The 19,764-nt window shown below is 29.5% G+C and overlaps 2 protein-coding genes across 8 annotated transcripts; one reads left to right on the forward strand and one right to left on the reverse strand.

Moving 5' to 3' along the window:
• The first annotated feature begins 229 nt into the window (after positions 1-229).
• Positions 230-2,985, forward strand: LOC115697151 (F-box protein At5g46170). The gene is made up of 2 exons (XM_030624060.2): positions 230-1,927; positions 2,475-2,985. Exon 1 carries the CDS (start codon positions 683-685, stop codon positions 1,904-1,906), a length of 1,224 nt encoding a protein of 407 aa, XP_030479920.2. The 5' UTR covers positions 230-682; the 3' UTR covers positions 1,907-1,927; positions 2,475-2,985.
• A 4,695-nt stretch (positions 2,986-7,680) lies between these two features.
• On the reverse strand, positions 7,681-17,935 carry LOC115697072 (transcription factor TCP2). 7 transcript variants are annotated; one of them, XR_009688868.1, is made up of 5 exons: positions 17,733-17,930; positions 17,056-17,192; positions 16,936-16,956; positions 14,201-16,517; positions 7,681-7,970 (listed from the first exon to the last, which is right to left on the reverse strand). XR_009688868.1 is itself a non-coding variant. In XM_061119041.1 (3 exons), exon 3 carries the CDS (start codon positions 15,994-15,996, stop codon positions 14,254-14,256), a length of 1,743 nt encoding a protein of 580 aa, XP_060975024.1. In that variant the 5' UTR covers positions 15,997-16,517; positions 17,056-17,192; positions 17,733-17,934; the 3' UTR covers positions 14,095-14,253. The 7 variants fall into 7 exon arrangements, 1 of the variants encoding a protein (XP_060975024.1); XR_009688867.1 differs by lacking the exon at positions 16,936-16,956 and having other exon boundaries at positions 17,733-17,935; XR_009688870.1 differs by lacking the exons at positions 16,936-16,956; positions 17,056-17,192 and having other exon boundaries at positions 17,733-17,883.
• Positions 17,936-19,764: the final 1,829 nt, after the last annotated feature.

Raw genomic sequence — 19,764 nt, forward strand, 5'->3', positions numbered from 1 at the left:
CGTGTTAAACTTTTCAAATTTTTTAAAATTTTGCAGGATGTCTTAAATAACTATAACATACATGACCATGAAAAAAAATTTGATTGAAAAATTATTTCGGATGCTAAAACAAATAGGGGTGCATCAATATATTCATTTTAAGGGTGTGCATTGTAGAATTTTCCAAATATATATATTAATTTTATTTTTTCTAAATAAATAAATGTAAGATCAAGTAGAGCCTTAAGCTCATGATATCCTCTCCTTTTATTTTATTATTATTAATATTTTGTTTTGTGTAAAGACAAAACCGTGGATCTATCTCATCCCACCATCTCTCTCTTTAACTTTCTCTCTCTAAAAACATAAAACATGAACACAAAATAATACTCAAAGGGCTGCAACAAACAAAGCTTTCTCTCTCTACCTCTTAACCTCCAATGGACACAAAATAAAAATTCAATTTTTAGGGTTTTTTTTTTTCTTATCTTTCTTTCTATTTTTATTTTTTAAACAAATTTTCTCTCTAAACTTTCTTTCTAAGCAAACAACATGCAATATCAACCTTCAGATCTGTCTTGTACCCACTTCTCTTCTCCATCATATTAATCTCAAAGTTTTCATCTTTTTTCTTCTCTCTCTCTCTACAGTTCGATCTGGGCAATACCCACTTCGTTGGTTTAATCACTTTCTCTCTCTAGAAATGTCTTCCATGCGTCCAGATCTGACTTGTAGAGTATACCCAGAACCAGATTCCATGGAAATCGACCACTTAGATCGTTTACCTGACTCTGTTCTTCTTCTAGTCTTCAACAAGATCGGAGATGTTAAAGCTTTAGGTCGGTGCTGTGTTGTTTCACGTCGTTTTCATAACCTTGTTCCTCAGGTTGAAAACGTCGTCGTTCGTGTTGATTGCGTTATCTCCGATGATGATTCATCTTCCTCTGCTTCCTCTTCGGATAAGTCTCGTGGTCCTTTCTCTAATCTCTTCAGATTCGTTTTTAGCGGCATTGTTAAGCCTCTTCAAGCTCTTAGTCAGTTTCTCGGACCCAAAAGAGCTTCTTCTTCTTCCTCTTCTTCTTCTTCTTCTTCCTCGTCTTCGTCTTCCGGTTCGGGTTCGGGTTTCGGCTCGCTCGCCGTCGGAACAGAAGACGATGGTGGTGAGATTGATCAAGCAGGGGTCACACACCATTCTCCGACTCAGGTTTTGAAGAATTTTAACGAGATTAAGTTTCTGAGAATCGAGCTTCCCAGTGGTGAATTGGGTATAGACGACGGCGTTTTGTTGAAATGGAGAGCTGATTTCGGTTCAACTCTCGATAATTGCGTGATTCTCGGTGCTTCTTCGGTGATTTCTCCTGGATCGATGAAACCCTCGATTGGTGGTGGTGGTAATAATGGTGGTCAGGAAAATGGGGGAACTGATGGGGTTTGTGGTGAAGATAATGGAAGCATTCCAGATTCGTTTTACACAAATGGGGGTTTAAAATTGAGAGTGGTTTGGACAATTAGCTCCTTAATTGCAGCTTCAGCGAGGCATTACTTACTCCAACCAATAATCTCAGAGCACAAAACGTTGGATAATTTGGTCCTTACAGATGCAGATGGTCAAGGAGTATTGTGCATGAACAGAGATCAGCTCGAGGAGTTGAGGGTTAAGCCATTATCGGCTTCTTCAGCTTCTAAGAGAACCCTTGTACCAGCTCTCAACATGAGACTTTGGTATGCTCCTCATTTGGAATTACCGGACGGTGTCGTTTTGAAAGGCGCCACCTTGGTTGCTATTAGGCCTAGCGAGCAATCGGCGGCGAAGAAGGAAGTTTCTGATGGGTCTTGGGTTTCAACGGCGTTTGAGGAGCCTTTTGGAACGGCGGCTAAGATGCTTGTCAAGAGGCGGACTTACTGCCTTGAGATGAACTCCTTCTGATCACATTAATGGCGATCTAAGGTATATATAAATGTATATATATATATATTTGTTTATGTTCTGTGATTGATTGATTGTGTTTAGACTTTATTAATATAAATTTCAAATTAGGTTTTGATTGCATGCATTACTTCTAATGCAATAAATATTTTACTAAATATGCTAAATTTGTTTCTAAATCAAGACAGGAAAACTGGGTTTTGTTCTGTTTATATTATTCTAACTCATGTTGATGTATAATGTGATATATATATATATGTGTGTGTATATACTAAATTTGTTTCTAAATCAAGAGAGGAAAACTGGGTTTTGTTCTGTTTTTCTTATTCTGACTGTTGTTAGTGTTGAATAATGTATGTATATACTAAATGTGTTTCTAAATCAAGAGATGAAAGCTGGGTTTTTTTTCCCTTTTCATTACTCTGAATTTCTATTGGTGTTGAATAATGTGATATATATACTAAATATGTTTCTAAATCAAGCTTGGAAAACTTAGTTTTGATTCATAATTAAAAGATGTTTTGTTATGTGGTATGGTGACTCATTCTAGTTTGGTTGGGATAATCAGGTAAAGCAAAAAAATGGAATGAAGGGAGGGAAGGAAGGAAGGAAGGAGAAGAAGAGTAATATGTGTATTTCTGAAACGGGAGAACCACAGAACAATTTTGTCATTGTACCACTTTGAAGATAAAATCTTGGTTGGAAAAGCAGGAAAGAAAATAAATCAAAAAAAAAAACAAAACAATGAGAGCTTGAACTAAAAGAGTTGGAAGAAGAAAAAGGAAAAAATGCATCTGCTGGTTGTTTTTTTATTTCAGGCATATGCTCTTAGAAGAAAAGAGTACTTCACACACTCATATATGCATGCACTCAGCTTAATAGGTTTGATAATATAATTTATATTATTAGAGCTTGAAGAAGTTTGTACTTGTAGTCACCTACTTCTGTATCTTATATATCATCATCATCATCTTCATCTCTCTGTATTGTGAATATTGTAGGCATGACTATGCTACTTTGCTTATGTGATATATATATAATTATAATAATAATAATAATATAAATTCCCAGGTTTTAAACCAGGCTCACAAATGGTATTACTATCTCTTCTCTTCTCTTCTGTCTTCATTTATTACTCTTTTGTCATTGTGTAAAGTTTACTCTCTTATATCACCATCCATAATTGCCCTCTTATTATGGTCACCACATGTTATTGCATCTTTGTCAGTATCACCATCTATGCTATTAAATATATATATACACACACATTAGAATGAAAAATTTTCAAGAGTTTTATTATAGTAAATTTGAGTGGTGTGATAAACCCACCCAACTCATCATTCATACTCAAATCTCAATTGGGGTCCCCTCTTAAAAAAATAATGATGGGTTTTGACCACTGTCTTATTTGAGTTTTGAGGTACTATATTCATACAATATATATTTAATTTTTCATCAACTTGATTAGGCATAATACTTTCAAGTTGGTGATTATTTAAAGTTGAATTAGGCATAATAACCTAGGCTATTATCATATATATATATATATGAGCAATTGGAAGACACCAATCATGACTGTGTACCCCCAATATAGAGCATCTTATGTGTGTGAAAATCAAATGTTTGTCTTAAAATGAATGGAGGGTAGTTGAGTTGTATAAAATAAAAACCAATTCATGTGATTGTGTTTAACATTTACAAAAAGCATATGTTCTTTTATTTTATGATGATGATGATGATTTAGGGGTATGGACCAGCTTGGTTTTTAGTAAGCTTTTGTCCACTTTAATTTCTGGAACTTACTACCTGTTTTGCAATGTTCTTAGGGTCCCAAAATAACCCAAAAAGTTTGCTTATTTGCAATTTTATCCGACACCCAAAAATGTCACTTGTTTAATTTATTATTATTATTATTATTAATTTTTGTTTTTCTTTTCATTTAAAAAAGTTGGAACCAAGATAAGGGTCGGTGAGAAACTTTATTCCCTTAGCCCTTATAAACTTTTATTATTGTCTCTTATAAGAGTAGTAGTATGTATGTATATATACTACAAAACAAGCATAGTGATTTTATTTATTTGGTTGTAGAAAAAAGATGGTTTTCTTTGTTCAAACAATATTATTATTATTATTTTCATGATTCATATCCAGAAAACACAAACAATATATATATAGTTCTAGAAGAAGGTAGTGAGTGAGTGAGTGAGGACAGAGTGTGAGAAGAGATTTGTTTAATTATTTATTTTAATAATGTAAGAGAGTTCAAGCTGGTTCCAGATCTCATTTGGTAATTAATATAAATAAATTAAGTAGAAAAAGAAAAAGGGTGAATACCATTTTAGACCTTCTATTTTACAAAAGTTACCGATTGGACTCTGTGTTTTGTTAAATGATAAAATGGACCCTGTATTTTCTAAAATAGTACAAATAGGACTCTGAATTGATTTTTTTGTCAAAATAAAGTTTAATTATAATCCGATCTAAAAGTGTTATGACAAAACTGTTTACATTTTTTTGTATCTATTCGTATTAAGCATTGTTTTTAAGTTGGTTGTATTAAAAAAAAGTTGTTAAAAATTAAGCTCAGGGTCCTATTTTTACTATTTTAGAAAATACAAGGTCCATTTTATCATTTAACAAAACACAAGGTCTAATCTGTAACTTTTGCAAAACAGAAGGTCCAAAATAATATTTTAGTATTGAAATATCTTAATTTTGATTGGGAGAATTATTATTATTATTATTATAATATGAGTTAATTAGCTGTGTCTGCCTATACCTTTATCTGTTTCTCACATGAGAGAGATACCTTAGCTTTGCATGCTCACAATTCAAATTCTCTACTGCACGTGAATTTTTAATGTGTACACACTCACAAGTTCACAACATATTTATAAATATATATACATGTGTACTTTTAATTGCTTATTAAGAAAATTTAAGTTTTTAAGATAATTTTTTTTTACCTAACTAGAAAAATCTTTTAGAATTGTTGTGGAAAAAAAATTATGAAAAAAAATTTTCAGCAAAAAAATGATAAACAAAATTTGTTGGAGTTAAATATTTTGTATATAAACATTTTTTTTAATATAATATAAAAAGAAATAATTTTTACTTTTTTTATTTAAGTAGTAAAATTAGGTATAAAAATTTAAATTTCTCTTTTATTATTCGTCATTTTATCAAAATTTAATAGTTTAGTATTTTTAAAATTAATATTTATAGTTAAATTTATTTTATATATATACACATACATTACTCATTGTGTAATCTATTATTGACTTTTTTTTTTTTTTTATTGTAAGGCAATCCTAGATATTGAAGGCTAATTTATTATTGAGGCAAATGAATATTTCTATTGAAACAATGAAGCAAAATAGTTGATTGGTTTTATTTATATATCTAACTTTTTTTTTTACTTAGTTTTGGACCATTGATAATATATGGATCTCACTTTTGTTGGAAATTAGCTAAACTTATTATTTTTTTTTCATAGGGTTGGTTTGTGGTCCAAATTTGGTGGTAAATTAAATGCCCTTTTCCTCAACAAAATTTAATGCAATTTTTCATTTTTGAATAAATATTTAATGCAATTTTGATCATTCACCTTACTTTTTTTGAAGTCAATGTCTAAAGCCTAATCATTTCAATCTTATTTTCTTAGTGCCTAAATAAGACATCAATAATAATAATAACCACCTACTGACAGCTGGGAATTATTTAAATTTTTTTTTTTATGTTCAATTATTATTTATATATGTATATATATAAATACATTTTTCTTACCTCTATTTCATTTTACTATGGAACTCTTCAAGTCACTTCTTTTTTTAGTTTTAGGTTAATCAATGACTTTATTACCATATAAAAAGGTTGTGTAACTAAGGGTGGATCTCATTTAATATAGCTTTGAATTGAAGCCTATTATTTTTTTTTTCTTTTTCATATCATTCATTAAGGCATTATTTAGACAAACTTTTAGAATCACCCATCAAAGTAAATTTTACTTTTTTGATGGTGCTTTATGAAAAAGAGAGTGAATTACTTTTATAAATTGTAGTTTTTTTTTTAAAGTACTACCATTAAATATGTTATCCACTAACCATTAGGAAAACAATGTAGTGAAGAAGAGTATCATCATCTATGTTTTTGTATGAGCTTTTTAGCTTTAGTTAATTTGAAAGAGAAATGTTAAAAGATACCAGTGGTGCCAATCACCCTTCTACGTGTCAATATTGATATTGCTGTAATTTAGTATCGGGTTCCATATAATTTAATATAATAACTTTTAGGGAGTATCGCTAACCAATCGTAAAGTGACACGTCTTAATGGTGCTAGACACCACTCGTGCCCAATAGCAATGCTCAATAAAAAATACTAAATGACACTAATATGTGAATACTACTATTAGAGGGGCGTTTAAAAGTAATTTTATAATTATTAGATCGTGTAATTATGTTTAAATATTAAATAATAATTATGATATGAATTATTATTTTTATGTTTGACAAATGAATTAGTAATCATATAATTTAATAATATTAATTAGTTACAAAGCTTAAAAATGGTAATATTTTGTAATTAAGAATTTCAGAGTACAATTGAGACCACTCAATTACCTCTATTACATGGTTACTGTATAATTATCTAGTTGAACAAACACACCAAATTTTATAATTACTCTAAATTACACTTAATTCCAATTATAAAGTGACTTTTCAAACATGCCCTAGAATAACTTAATATTATGTCTCATGTATTTTAATTACCAATCCTAAGGTGGTGTTAGATACTACTGTTGCCTAATTAGTAGGCTTATTAGTTTGAGTTATGAATCAGATGAATCGTTTCCAATTTCTCATAAGAGAATTGATTTTAAAAAATTTTACACTACGCACTGAAATTTATAATTTTTTTTCTACTATGGGGTGGAATTTTTTTAAAAAATACTGTGTATTTTTTATGTTGTGTACTGTGTTAAGTTTTTATTATTATTTCACGATTATTTTTAGTAGTTCTACTATTGTTATAACTGTTCTGTTTTGTTGTTTAACAATTGTTTTATAAAAAGAGTATTTTTATAAAAAATTTCTTGTGAGAGTAAAATTATAAATTTTTACTTAAAGTTTAGTATTTTTATAAAAACCTCATGATTTTATTGAAGAATATCACTTTTGGGCCATTTTCAAAATGAAAAAGCCCAAAAACAAGTTACTCACAAAACTAAACTTGAATATACAGTCAACACTTTACAACAATCCCAAGAAGATGAGTCAAATTCAAGTATTGAAAAATCTTCATTAACACTCTTGATTATTATTAGCAAGATGAATGAATAAACATTTTCATGTGCAAATAAAACAAAAGATGAGAAAGGCATTGAATTATTTGGTGCATAGAACATAAGTGAATAATGGACCAATTATAGCTTTCTTTTTAGTAACCTTTAATCCTAATAATGTGACCATTTTGTACAGCTAAAGCAAACACTTTCACAGCTAAAAAAGCAAACACTTATAGCTAGTAAATGTCCATTCACTTCATCCCCAAAAATTGCTAAAAGGTACTATTAATGCTTAATACCTTACTCGGTGTCATACCACTATTAGTTTAATTAAGTATTGAATCCCACAAAAATAACTCTTAAAAAATATCGCTAACCAATCAGATGTAAAAGGTGTTAAGCACCTCTGGTGCCCAATAACAATACTCATATATCGAAGGGTGATGAGAATTGTGGTGATTGCTTAAACATGAGAAATTGTACAGAGAATTTTGTAAGGAAAAAAGAATTACTTTACTGGAATTGTCAGCTAAATTTCATCAAAAACATGATTAATTATAATAATAATAATACACACATACATAAATATATAGATATATATCCGAATTATATGAATGGGAAGCTGAATGGCTTCAAAAAGGGAGATTAATGTAGAAAATATCATCAAAGTGTATCAGAAGCATTTTAATATAAGCAATCATCTGATCAAGGAAAGTAGGCTTCACTCTTTGCCTCCAGCTAACTTTTCCCACCATTTCTTTTATATATCTTCACTTTTTCTGCAACAACCAAAAAACTTTACCATTTAGATTGAAGATGACCACCAAAAACATACATGCAAAGTTGATTGAGATGAGTCATAACAAAAATGCTAAAGCACAGCTTAATAGTAATAAGGTGGTGGCAATTTTGGATTGGTTGGTCAATATGATTTTTGGCATTTTTGAATGCTCTTGTGTAATTGAGTAGTAGCATTTGCAGTGTACTATAATATATATAAATATATATATATATATCATCATTAGAAATCAATGATTAAAAAGAGGAAAAAGTGAGATTAACAAGAAATTGGAACAAGACTTTTATGCTGATAGATCATATGATCAGTGAAACACTATATACTGGATTATGATGCAGAAAAAAAATTGAAATAGCATTCCATCTCCCTAATTATGATGCAGAATTACAGCCTATATATATATATATATATAGATATATATATACTTTGCTATACAAACTCATGTCTAGTTGATCATGCATACATTTCTATTCTCTGATAGAGAAGAAATTAGTAGCTTCCTTTCAGAAATGCATGCAGGGTTTATAAACACCTTCAAATTAATGCATGAGTAATTTATGAACCCCACATCTTGATACAAGACAAGATAGTTTTGGTTCTAGATATAGTTAATAATCTTCAGAAAGCCAATTTTTTTAAGCAAATCTATATAGAGCAGGCTGATCTAGCTATTTCTAGTTACTGCTAATAAGAGGCATTGTAGTAAGTTGCATATATAGCTTATTTCATTTATAGGCAAGAGATCACAGCAAACAAGAGTTTAAATTTTAAATCAGCTAGATTACAAATCACCATAACTATAATACCAACTGATAATAATATCTATAAGAGTAACAAGAACATGAAATGAAATTAAGCAATGTTCAGAATCTAGTAAAATTGATCAGTAAAGGAATGATCTTTTGTCATTTCTGTTGCCTTGTTAGTACAAGTCAAACTAGCTAGTAATCTTTTAAACCTTCAATAGTCATTTACAAAATCTATGACCTTTGTTTCTCTGATCTATCTCTTAAATAGAATTAGTTCATGTTATAATACCTTATTCTCCTTCCACTTTTTTTTACTCTTTCTAGTTTCTGAATCAATAAAATGAACCTTATATAACAACTTCTAAAGATAATATTTTTCAATAATCATATGTTGCATATGATACAAAGAGCAATCTTAGCTTATATATACAAAAGGTATTAAACTAACAGGTGGCCTTAGTTGAAGTAAAATAAGGCTATGATTAAGGAGATTTTCAGGACAAAACTATTGAAAAAGGAAAATATCTAATGCATAATTAAGAATCTAATAAAAAAAAACACTTTAGTCTATTTTAATTGACATATTTTCATTAAAATACTTTTTTTTTTCAATATGTAATTATTAATGAAAACTCTTTAACTTCTTATTTTTTTTCTTAAGGAAAAATTATTTAAATATGGTTTAAAAAAAATCAAAAAACCAGAAAAATTTCCCACAAAGAGAAAAAAATAATGTAGCAAATATAGTATTTATACAAGTGAGTCTTATTTTGTTAGGCTGAATTTAATAGTACATATAAATATCCAGATATTTCCCAAAAAATATGCAAAAACATTATTATTGCAATCCTTATCTAGAAAAGTAATTAATAATAATACAGCTTACAACATAAACAATAGGGCACAAGTATATCTTTAATGTGGGTGGGCTATATATATATATATGCCTACACCTACACAATCAATGAAAAACAATAAAATTTCAGTATGTGAAATGAAGTTTGTATATTACAAAAAAAAAAAAAAACCACAATTCTTTCACTGTAAAGAAACATGAAATATAAGAAAGTTCATAGCTTGAAATTGGTTACTGGTGTTTCCTTTGACTACAACTCATAGAGTATCATATATAGCAAAACTAAAGCCACCAACATGGCTGTAACTTTGCCACAATTAATTTGGTCATAAATGTCTCCTTTAGCTATAAGAATCACTAGTTGACCTAATATTATAACCATATATGATACTTAACCTATATAGAGCCTTGGCTAAATATTTATTTCTCTCTCCCTTGAAAGGTTTAATCTTTTGCACAACCCAACTTACAGAATCCAAAAAAGGCTCACTAGAGTGGAGATGAAAGTAGTTAACATAACACAACCAGAACAGAACAGAACTTTAATGTTTCCACATTTTTAGTCTTATTTTGTTGTAACCATAGATTTTGTTTTACTTCAAAGGTACTGTATATACTATATTGTTAGGATTAAATTCATCAAGTTAGTATGTCTATCTATTTGCTCATCAGATGAATCTGGAATATACTGCTGTTAGTTATAACAGTTGGCTCAGTTGGCTTTAATACCGGGGACCCCACCAACAACTATATATAGTGGTGTTCAGAGTTCTGATTGAAGAGTTCTGATCTCTAATCTCCAAAGCTCATATTTTAGGTTCAGTTGAGAGAGAAAGAGTCCAAAATCATAGTAAGTGTGTGTGAAGGAATGTAAAAGGGAGTATCACTCTTGAAGTGATTTCACTCAATGTGAAGCATTTCTTTGTATTACTTTACTGTGTTGAGTTGTAATTTTAGGCTCATTCTATTGTGTACTACTGACTATTCCTATTCAATAAAGATCCATTATTCATTCATTATCAAGTTAAGTTTTCTTTGTCTAATTTTCAATTAAGTTCAAGTTTTGGTTTGTGATTGGTTTTAGTTTTGAATTGTGTTTCTTAGATATTGTTATTGCTTTAACAACTTGTTTTGAGGGCGATGATTTACCATATATATATATATATATATATAAAAAAAGAGTAAATTACTAAAGCAATGATGCAATGCAATCTTATCATGTAACATTGTCATGCAATCATGCTAATATGCATATACAACAGCTACAGAGAGAAGTTCTAAAAATGCTATTTGGCTTCAAACAGTGATATCCAAAAAATATTTATTATACAACTAACAAAAATTCAAATGTAACCAAAAATAATGTACTTAAGATAGTAGCAAAAGGTATTAACTAATGCTGTGTATTTAATAATAGTATATAATATCATACAATATAACAAACCATTTAAGATAACAATTCTACAAAAAATAGTTCTACAAACTTATCATAACCAATTAATTTAAGCACTGTTTGGACTTGGTATGCAGTATTCGAGAGGAAAAACATAACAAAAATATAAATATTTCATCCGAATTGGAGATTTTGCAGAAGATTAATTAACCTTGGTAAAACAAAATCATAGATTTAATTTCTAATAAGCCAAATATAATACATTTGTAACCGAAAATAGTGGCAACTATAGACACAGGGGTGGATTTACAAACAAATGGTCTAATTCTATAGCTTTTGACTATAAAAATTGGATGGTTCTCTTTACTTATCCAAAGTTCATAAACCAATTCAACATACTAGTCTAACTTAATTAGTTTCCTAATATATATTACTATCTTCTCTAATCACTATGTTTTATCAAATAAGGATTAGTCTATGGTTTAGCATATAGTGGTGTAACTTAATTTTAGTCAAGTAGCATTATTTGCAAAGCATGGCTCTTGTATTTATAATCTTCTTTTACAAACTACATAAATTATTTTCTTCTAAATTTATTAAATATTTCCTCTCTATACACATCTTAAGCTACACCAACTGGTACTAATGTACTATATTACTCCAAAAATACGTGATAAATAGGAATAAGAATAGAAATAGAATTAGAGCGAAATGAAATTTAACATATTTCATTTTTAATTAGAATAATTAACCATTTCACTAAATCGATGGAAAAAGTTATTCTAATATTTTAAAATGCACAAAACAAATGAGAAGAATGAAAATAGAATATTTTCCATTTAATTCTGTTTTATTACTCTTAACCAAATGGAACCTAAATTAATAAACAACTTTTAAAGCATAATATATTATCACATATTGAGAGTTCTGGCATCTATAGCCCAATCACAACTGCCCCAAAGTTAATAAATTACAGGTCTTTGGTATCTGAGAGACTTATAATTGGTGCAGAAAACAAAGAACATGGTGAGTTTTGTTATTACTTTAGTAGAGATTTTACTCTCATTTCAAGTATAACAACTGTACTATTAGGCTTTTTGTAAATGGAGTTATATATTATGAAATACAAGTAGTACAATAATACTCAATATTATGAAAATAAAAAAAAAGGGAACTTAGAACAAAACAAACACATTCTTACTATAGAAGTTAAACATTTCTGATTGTATAACTCAAGGCCAAATCATAGTGTAGGAGAAGATAATAAGAAAATAAAAAAATTGTTTCAGTATATAATAATAATATACATATATGTGTTCTGAGTTTATACCTAATTATCTTTATGAGTTTTCATTTTAATTACTAATAAAAGAACTCTTTTTTTAATTAAAAAAAAACTCTTAAGAAAAAGTGATTATTTTACAAGTACACAAAAATAACAATAAAATTATAAAAATACGATTTTAAATATTTTTATGATTTTTATAATTTTATTTATAAAAATACATATTATAAAATTTTTACAAAAAAAATAATACATTGTGTAATTATTCCTAAGAATAATACCAAATAATGTTCAATCATATATATACTACTACAATATTTCAAAAGTTTATGATACACCTTAGGGTTAATTTAAATCTATTTATTTACAATATTTAGTGTTTGCATTTATTGCTAAATTATTAATAAATTAATTTAAGGTCTACTCTACATCCCACACCAATATTTTCTTTATTTTTCATTTTTAGAAGGAATTGGGAAATATGACACTTAATAATAAAGTACTAAAATATATGTATATACATATGGATTCTAAAGGTCATATCCACACATAAATATCCCAACTTTTTCTAACCTATTCTATTACCTATTTGTCTGCCATTAATACCCCATCTTGCTCCATATATTCATAAACACCTATAGTACTGTACTAGCTAGGGTTAGACAACCAATAATAATCCCTTTTATATTTGTTAATAAATCTTTAATTAATTAAAACCCTTTCTCTATATACATAACTTTCCCACTATTTCATGACTTTTAAAACAACACAAAAAACTCAAAGTTATTAGCTTTTTAGGAGCTTGAGCCAATAATACCTATACATACATATAGCCCCATTGCACTTCAATTTTCTTCATTTTTTTTATAACCTATTTCAAAGTTTCCAAATTTATTATTAAGAATTTAGTTATCATTAATAAAGTTAACACATTTACTCATTAGATCTTTTCCTCACCATGCACTTCTTTTCTAACCATTATATTTACTTAATCATTAGATCTTTCTTCATAATAAATAGTTATTAGCTAAGAGCCAAGAATCTATCAAAACATGAAAAGAACACATTTTTAAACAGTAATGGCCAATGTGATCAATTCATCAAGAAACTACAAACTACGTTCATGCATGGCATGTTTTTTTTTTTTATTAAAAAAAGAAACTTTTTAAGACCCTTCTTGTGATTTCACTCACATCAACTCAAAACATAATCTAGAAAACCAGTTGCACAGTGATTATTTGCCATGTGTTGTGATTGGAAAGCAGGAAAAAGGAAAAGAAAATAAGAGAAAGAGAAAAGAAAAAGCTAGCTATATATACTATATATTCAACTACTAAATTACTAATTATATGTAAAGCAAGGTGTTTTATAATTTTTCATTATAAATTTTTGATTTTGTTTTATGGGTTAAAGTGAGGTTGTTAATTAAGTTATGTTCCTCTCATAACCAACACATGACATAGCCATGGGGAAGTTAACATCTGTCAAAGACTTCCTTAACAAATGCTAGTGAGAAGGGAACCAAAACAAAAGAGAGCAATAAAAGGAGACAACCAGCCGATCATGGAATCATATCACATTATTCATTCACAACAATCCATGCAGGAATCCATATATATATATTTATATATATATATGTATGTACAATGACCAATGCCTTTTGAGTTATTTAAGATTACCAAGAAAGCAAAACCTGTTATCATTCATTCATGGTTATAAAAGAAAGATATTTATAATATATTTTTATGTGTTTAAGGAGACGGAAACCTATGTTATGTCATGAATAATGAGGAGAAAGAAAACACAAACAAACAAACAACAAACAAAGAAAAGAAGGATTATTGATGATCAATGAAACAAATTTGTAATAATAATAATAATAATAATAATAATAAAAGATTAAAAAGAGAGATTAATTTGTATTTACCAGAAAGAAGAACATGTTGCCAAGAGGAATCTTCATATGCCCATTAATAAAGTTCAGTTCTTTCCTTTTCCTTTGTGCTGCTGCTGCTGATGCTGGTGGTGGCTGTTGTGGTTGTGGTGGTGGTCAGAATTATGGCGGTTTCCATCGCCGTAACAGAGTTGCAATCGGCCATCAACAAACCCAGTTGGGAATTGATGATGGTGGTTGTGGTTGTGGTGATGTTGATGTTGGTGTTGGTGTTGATTCTCCATGGAAGGAGCAGCTGCCTGAGCCTGAGCCGGAGCGGGAGGTGCTGCTCCTATAAAGAAGGGTAGATTGTTTGTTCCGTCTATGGGAGAAAACCTCTGAAAATGAGGCAAAAGAGACGGTGAATTGGACTGAAGGGTCCCCCTATTGAAACCAGCAAGGCCTCCGGATGAAGAGATAGAGAAGTTGAGGTTGTAATCAACAACCCCACCCCCACCACCATTGCCTCCGCCGTTGGGTTGGGATGACGTGGCAGCAGAAGCAGCAACCACCGGAATGAGATGTTGTTCAGGAACAAATGAGAAATGTTGTGGTGGTTGCAGTACTACTGTACTCTGATGATGACTCTGATTATTCTGATCACCATTATGTTGTTGTTGTTGTTGTTGATGATGATGATGATGATTATGATTGTGATCACCAAACATAGACATTGACATATTATGCTGCTGTTGTAATGAGTTACCAAGATTGATTATTTGCCCAGAAAACCCAGAAGAAGACTGGTTATGATGATGTTGTTGTTGTGTTCTTGAAACAGATGATGAAGAAGAAGATAACCCAAGTAGCCCTGATGCAAAGTAATCCATATGAGCACCTGGGTTTTGTTGGGTATTGGGACTAGAACTGTTGTTGTTGTTGTTGTTGTTGTTGTTGCTGTTGTTACTCATTCCAGCTGTGAGAAGCTCAGTAAAGGTTGAATTTTGAGAAATGGAATTGAGATTGTTGTTGTTGTTGGGGTTGTCGTTGTGGTGAACAACAATTCTTGACTCATTCTCTTTCTCTTTCTCTTTAGCGGCTCTCTCTCTAGCTCTCTCCCTGGCCTTAACTCGGTTAACCCGAATATCGGACCGGGAAAGAGACAAGCCGGAGCCTTTACTAGTCTCCGATGTACTACTACAAGCTGATTTAGACAAAGGCTGATTTTGGTTTTGATTTTGATTTTGCTGATCTAATTGAAGATGTTGATGATGATGGTAATTGATACCGTCCATTTCAACCTCAGCTGAATCAAACCCTTGTTCTCCGCCGCCGGTGTTGGTTCCAACACTACCCCTCTTCTCATCGCTAAGCTGTTTAGGAGTATCGGGAAAAGAGCCGTTGAGAGAAGGAAGCTCAGCAATGGCTTCCGAAGCCGCATTGATTAACCATTCAACAGCTTTACTGGGTTGATCGAAACCCAATCGATCTTGAAGGTCGTAGAAATGAATCGCCGTCGTTACCGATAACCTAACTCGCCGGTCTCTTAACCCTTTCGATGTCCATACTTTACTGTGCCGATCTTTACCACCTGAAGCTCTCGAAACCCTAATAATTCTTGAAGAATGGTGCCACCCTCGAAGCCGATTGGCTCCAGCTCCTCCGCCGCCGTTAACGATAGATAGGTCAGTAGTAGTAGCAGCTCCGGCACCGGCAACCCTTTTGATCTCTCGACTCCCTTCTTCTTGTTCTTCATCAGGTGGGTAATTTTCGTTTCCCCCTTTCCTACTGCCATTTTCATTAATCCTCGAGTACTTTAAGGCTTGAGCTTGAATCTCCTCCACCTCCATAACAGCAGTACTTTCATGCCTTTTCTAAACTAAAACAGATAACCCAAGTCGAACTCATTCAAAAAGTCTTCACTTTTAACTCAAAAGCTTCAATCTTTACTCCCTCTTCTTCTTCTTCTTCTTCTTCTTCTTCTTCTTCTTCTTCTTCTTGTTCTTATCCTTTAGACATGGGAGAAAAAAGAGGAGAGAGAGAAATTGGTGAGTATGAAAGAGAAAGAGGTAAAGAGTTGATGAGAGGTGCAGGTGGGGTTGGGCTTGGCTGTGTCCTATTGCATTGATGACGATAATTCAGAGAGTACTTTGGCTTTTGTATTGATAAAAAGACCTTTTTTTACGCTTTGATATATCACAGTCTAAGTCAGTGAAGAGAAGAAGAGGACTCTCTCTCTCTCTCTCTCACTCTCTTTCTCTCTCTCTTTTAAGCTTTTTGCAGTATTGCAGAGAGAGGTGAGTGATGGTGGTGCTGCTGTTGGTTGCTGTGCTGTGCCTGTTTGTGCTTTTAGTTCTTCTCTCTCTCAACCCTGCAAATACAAATGAGAGAGCATTATATATATATATATATATATTAACACAGTTGTACTATATCTATATATTCAGATGAGTAATAAAAGAAAGCACTATATACTATACCACTACTCACTGTATGTAAGCCTTTTTTCAAACAGGCTAAAAGATCTGACTTTGTATTAATCTTAGCTTAGCTTAGCTTAGTTTATATAATATATATATATAATTAAATTAAGCCAAAAAAACAAATAAAGCTTCATACCTAACAAAAGGGTTTTAAAGAAAAAGATAAGCTTTAGCCGAAATACAAAGAAAAAAGCTAACACTATATAATAGTATAGCAAAGCTCCTATTTTTAAAGACTTTGATCTGTAATTTTCTTTTTCTTTTCAGATTCAAGTAAATTTCATTACAAGCCGCCGATTTAATCACCTTTGCTGGCTGTTTCAGTCCCTAAAAATGGCAGACATATATACATATATTACACTCACTCACTGTCATTATATATATTTATAAAAAAAATATTTAAAAATATATATAGAAATGACAAACCTTGAACAATGTTTGGATTAATTAGATTCTGGGGTTACAGGTGTCAAAGTCTCTGGGTAGCTAAACGTTGACTGTGATTATGTGCTTATAAAAAAAAAATCTTCTTTTTTTTTTCTTGGTGCTGTAAGCTCACAGATCTGTGTATTCAAAATTCATGGGATCAGTTCCTTATTACTGAAAAAAACCAATAACCATAAACAAAAAACACTAAATTCCACATATTAATTTATTCATTATTCCTCTTGTATATATATCTATATATATATAATCTTTCTCCTCTTATTGAGACCAATACTGCAATATCATCAATCCCATTTTAGATTTTTACAAATTAAATCAAAATCACAAAAAAACAAACACTTCCCTGTTTTGGGTTTTCATCAAAATCATAACTTTTCAGTTCATGATTTTAAAGCAATGAATTTTACAAATCTAAAGCCCATTTCAAAGTTGTAATTTTTTTGCTCTAAAACCCATCAAAATCCAGCTCATGATTTTTTTTTTTTCTTTCAATACATATATGTTTCCAATTTCCAGAAATGATGAAATAAGATCAAAAACCCAAGAACCAAACTTGAATTCACAAAAAATCTTTGCTCAAATTGGGGCAAAAATAAGTAGAGAGAGGGAGATTTAAAAGAATGTAGGGAGAAATAAATAAATAAATAAAAACTTACTGATTTGACAGTGGAGTAGTTTAGGGTTGTTTTAAGCTAGCTATATATAGCTATATATATATTAGTACATGTTTGGCGGGTGAGAAAACGAAAGAAAGAGAAAGAGAAAATCCCAAGCATGTGGGAATTTGAGGGACAGTAAATCTAGAGAGAGAAAGAGATTAAGTAGAGAGAGAGAGAGAGGTTGTTCTTCAAAGTGCCCTACCTAAGATAAAAGAAGGTATAAAATTAAATAGATTTTAATATTTTGGGTCATATTCATAATTTTAACTAAATCACTGGACTTATTGGCAAAAAACCAAAACATACAGAACAGACACAGCGCCGTAACCCTCAAACCTTTAATTCCACTTTTGCCCTTCTTATTCTTTTTTGTTTCTGTTTTGCCCTTTTCAAATTTTTATATGTTTGTTTTTATTGATTTTTCTTTTATAAGAAAAAGATATAGTGTGATTTTTCTTGGGATGTCTGAAACCAGATAAATTAAACAAATATTATTAGTATTATTAATATTGTTATTTTGTATTATATATGTATTTTTCTTCTCATTTTGGACTTTTCCCCATTGTTGTATTATTGGCTTTGATAATTTATTTATTTAATTTTCACATTTTTGGCTAGTATTAGGTGATTAACGATTCTTTGTTTTATATAAGATTTATATTTATATATTTTTAATTTTCGTTTTAAATATTATCATGTATCTATGTAAGTATAATTTTCTTTAATATTATTAATACACTAAATGTACTTTTTTCGTATTTGTTTCTATCTCACTTTTTTTTTTTTATTTTAAAGATAGTAATAGTTATCATAATAATAAAAAACATTTAGATAAATATTACAATAATTAATAGATGAATGGGATTTGTTTAGGTAAATATTCACATAAATATTAAGCAAATGCAAAAGTAATAATAAATAAATATAGAGGATTAATTAAGATGATTAAATGAAAGAAGATCACAATTAATGATGTAATTAATTAGATGCATCACATCATGTCTTTATCATGAGATTAATTATCATTAATCATATATATTCTCTTCATTAATTAGTATATAAATAATAAAAAATATTAATAAATGGATATATATGTAGAGAGAGAGAGATTTGAATTGGAATATTAGATAAGTATGAGATAAAACAATGAATAAAAATAGAAATTAATGTTTAAAAATAGTTAGGTGTACAAGTTGTAAACATGAGTACGTGTAATAAAATAATAAAAAAAATTAGATAAATACATCAATATGTTAATATCTTTATATATTAAAAATGTCTATTTAATGACATTTTTTGTTTAACAAAATATAATTTAAAAATAAAAGAATATTCTGTTAAACTTAACGATATTAGTAAAATATATAAATAATTAAACCCAAAAAATTAAACATTCTTTTTTTAAAAAAAATTAAAAAAAAACTACACCGATACCCACCCTAAATAACAATCATCAATATAAAATTTAAACTTTATACAAAAAAATCGTTTATAACCGTTAACTTTCAAAAATATATAAATAATTAAACCTAAAAAATTAAACAATCTTACGTTTAAACCCAATAATTAAACCCAAAAAATATTAATATTAATATGGTTACACTTAACAGATTAGGCTTACACGATTTTTTTTTTAAACTCAAAAAATTAAACAATCTTTATTTAAACGTTTAAACCCAATGTTTATAACATAAAACATTTGAATAACTGTATATTATAGGTTTATATACACAATTATGACATTCTTAACAATTAATTTTATAAAACATATCGTTTATAACATAATTTACAATTAATCACTAAATTCTTAAACAAAAACCACAAGAACTTAAAATAAAACTAATATTTACGTGGGTTGCCACGTAACTCGCAACTAGTATAACTAAAAATGCCTAACTAATTAAGCTCATTAATTTCTTCATTTTCTTTTATCTATATATGCATGTGCATGATTTTACTTTTTTAATTTGTGAATTACTTATAAAACTTAATTAGAATAGATGTTCTTTCAACATTTCAAAATATAAAT

The sequence above is a fragment of the Cannabis sativa genome, chromosome 7, assembly GCF_029168945.1.
Source record: "Cannabis sativa cultivar Pink pepper isolate KNU-18-1 chromosome 7, ASM2916894v1, whole genome shotgun sequence".
Taxonomy (NCBI): Eukaryota; Viridiplantae; Streptophyta; class Magnoliopsida; order Rosales; family Cannabaceae; genus Cannabis; species Cannabis sativa.

Excerpts from the sequence above, each read along its gene's own strand:
- LOC115697151 (XM_030624060.2), top strand. The coding sequence starts at position 683 with ATGTCTTCCATGCGTCCAGATCTGACTTGTAGAGTATACCCAGAACCA.
- LOC115697072 (XM_061119041.1), bottom strand. The coding sequence starts at position 15,996 with ATGGAGGTGGAGGAGATTCAAGCTCAAGCCTTAAAGTACTCGAGGATT.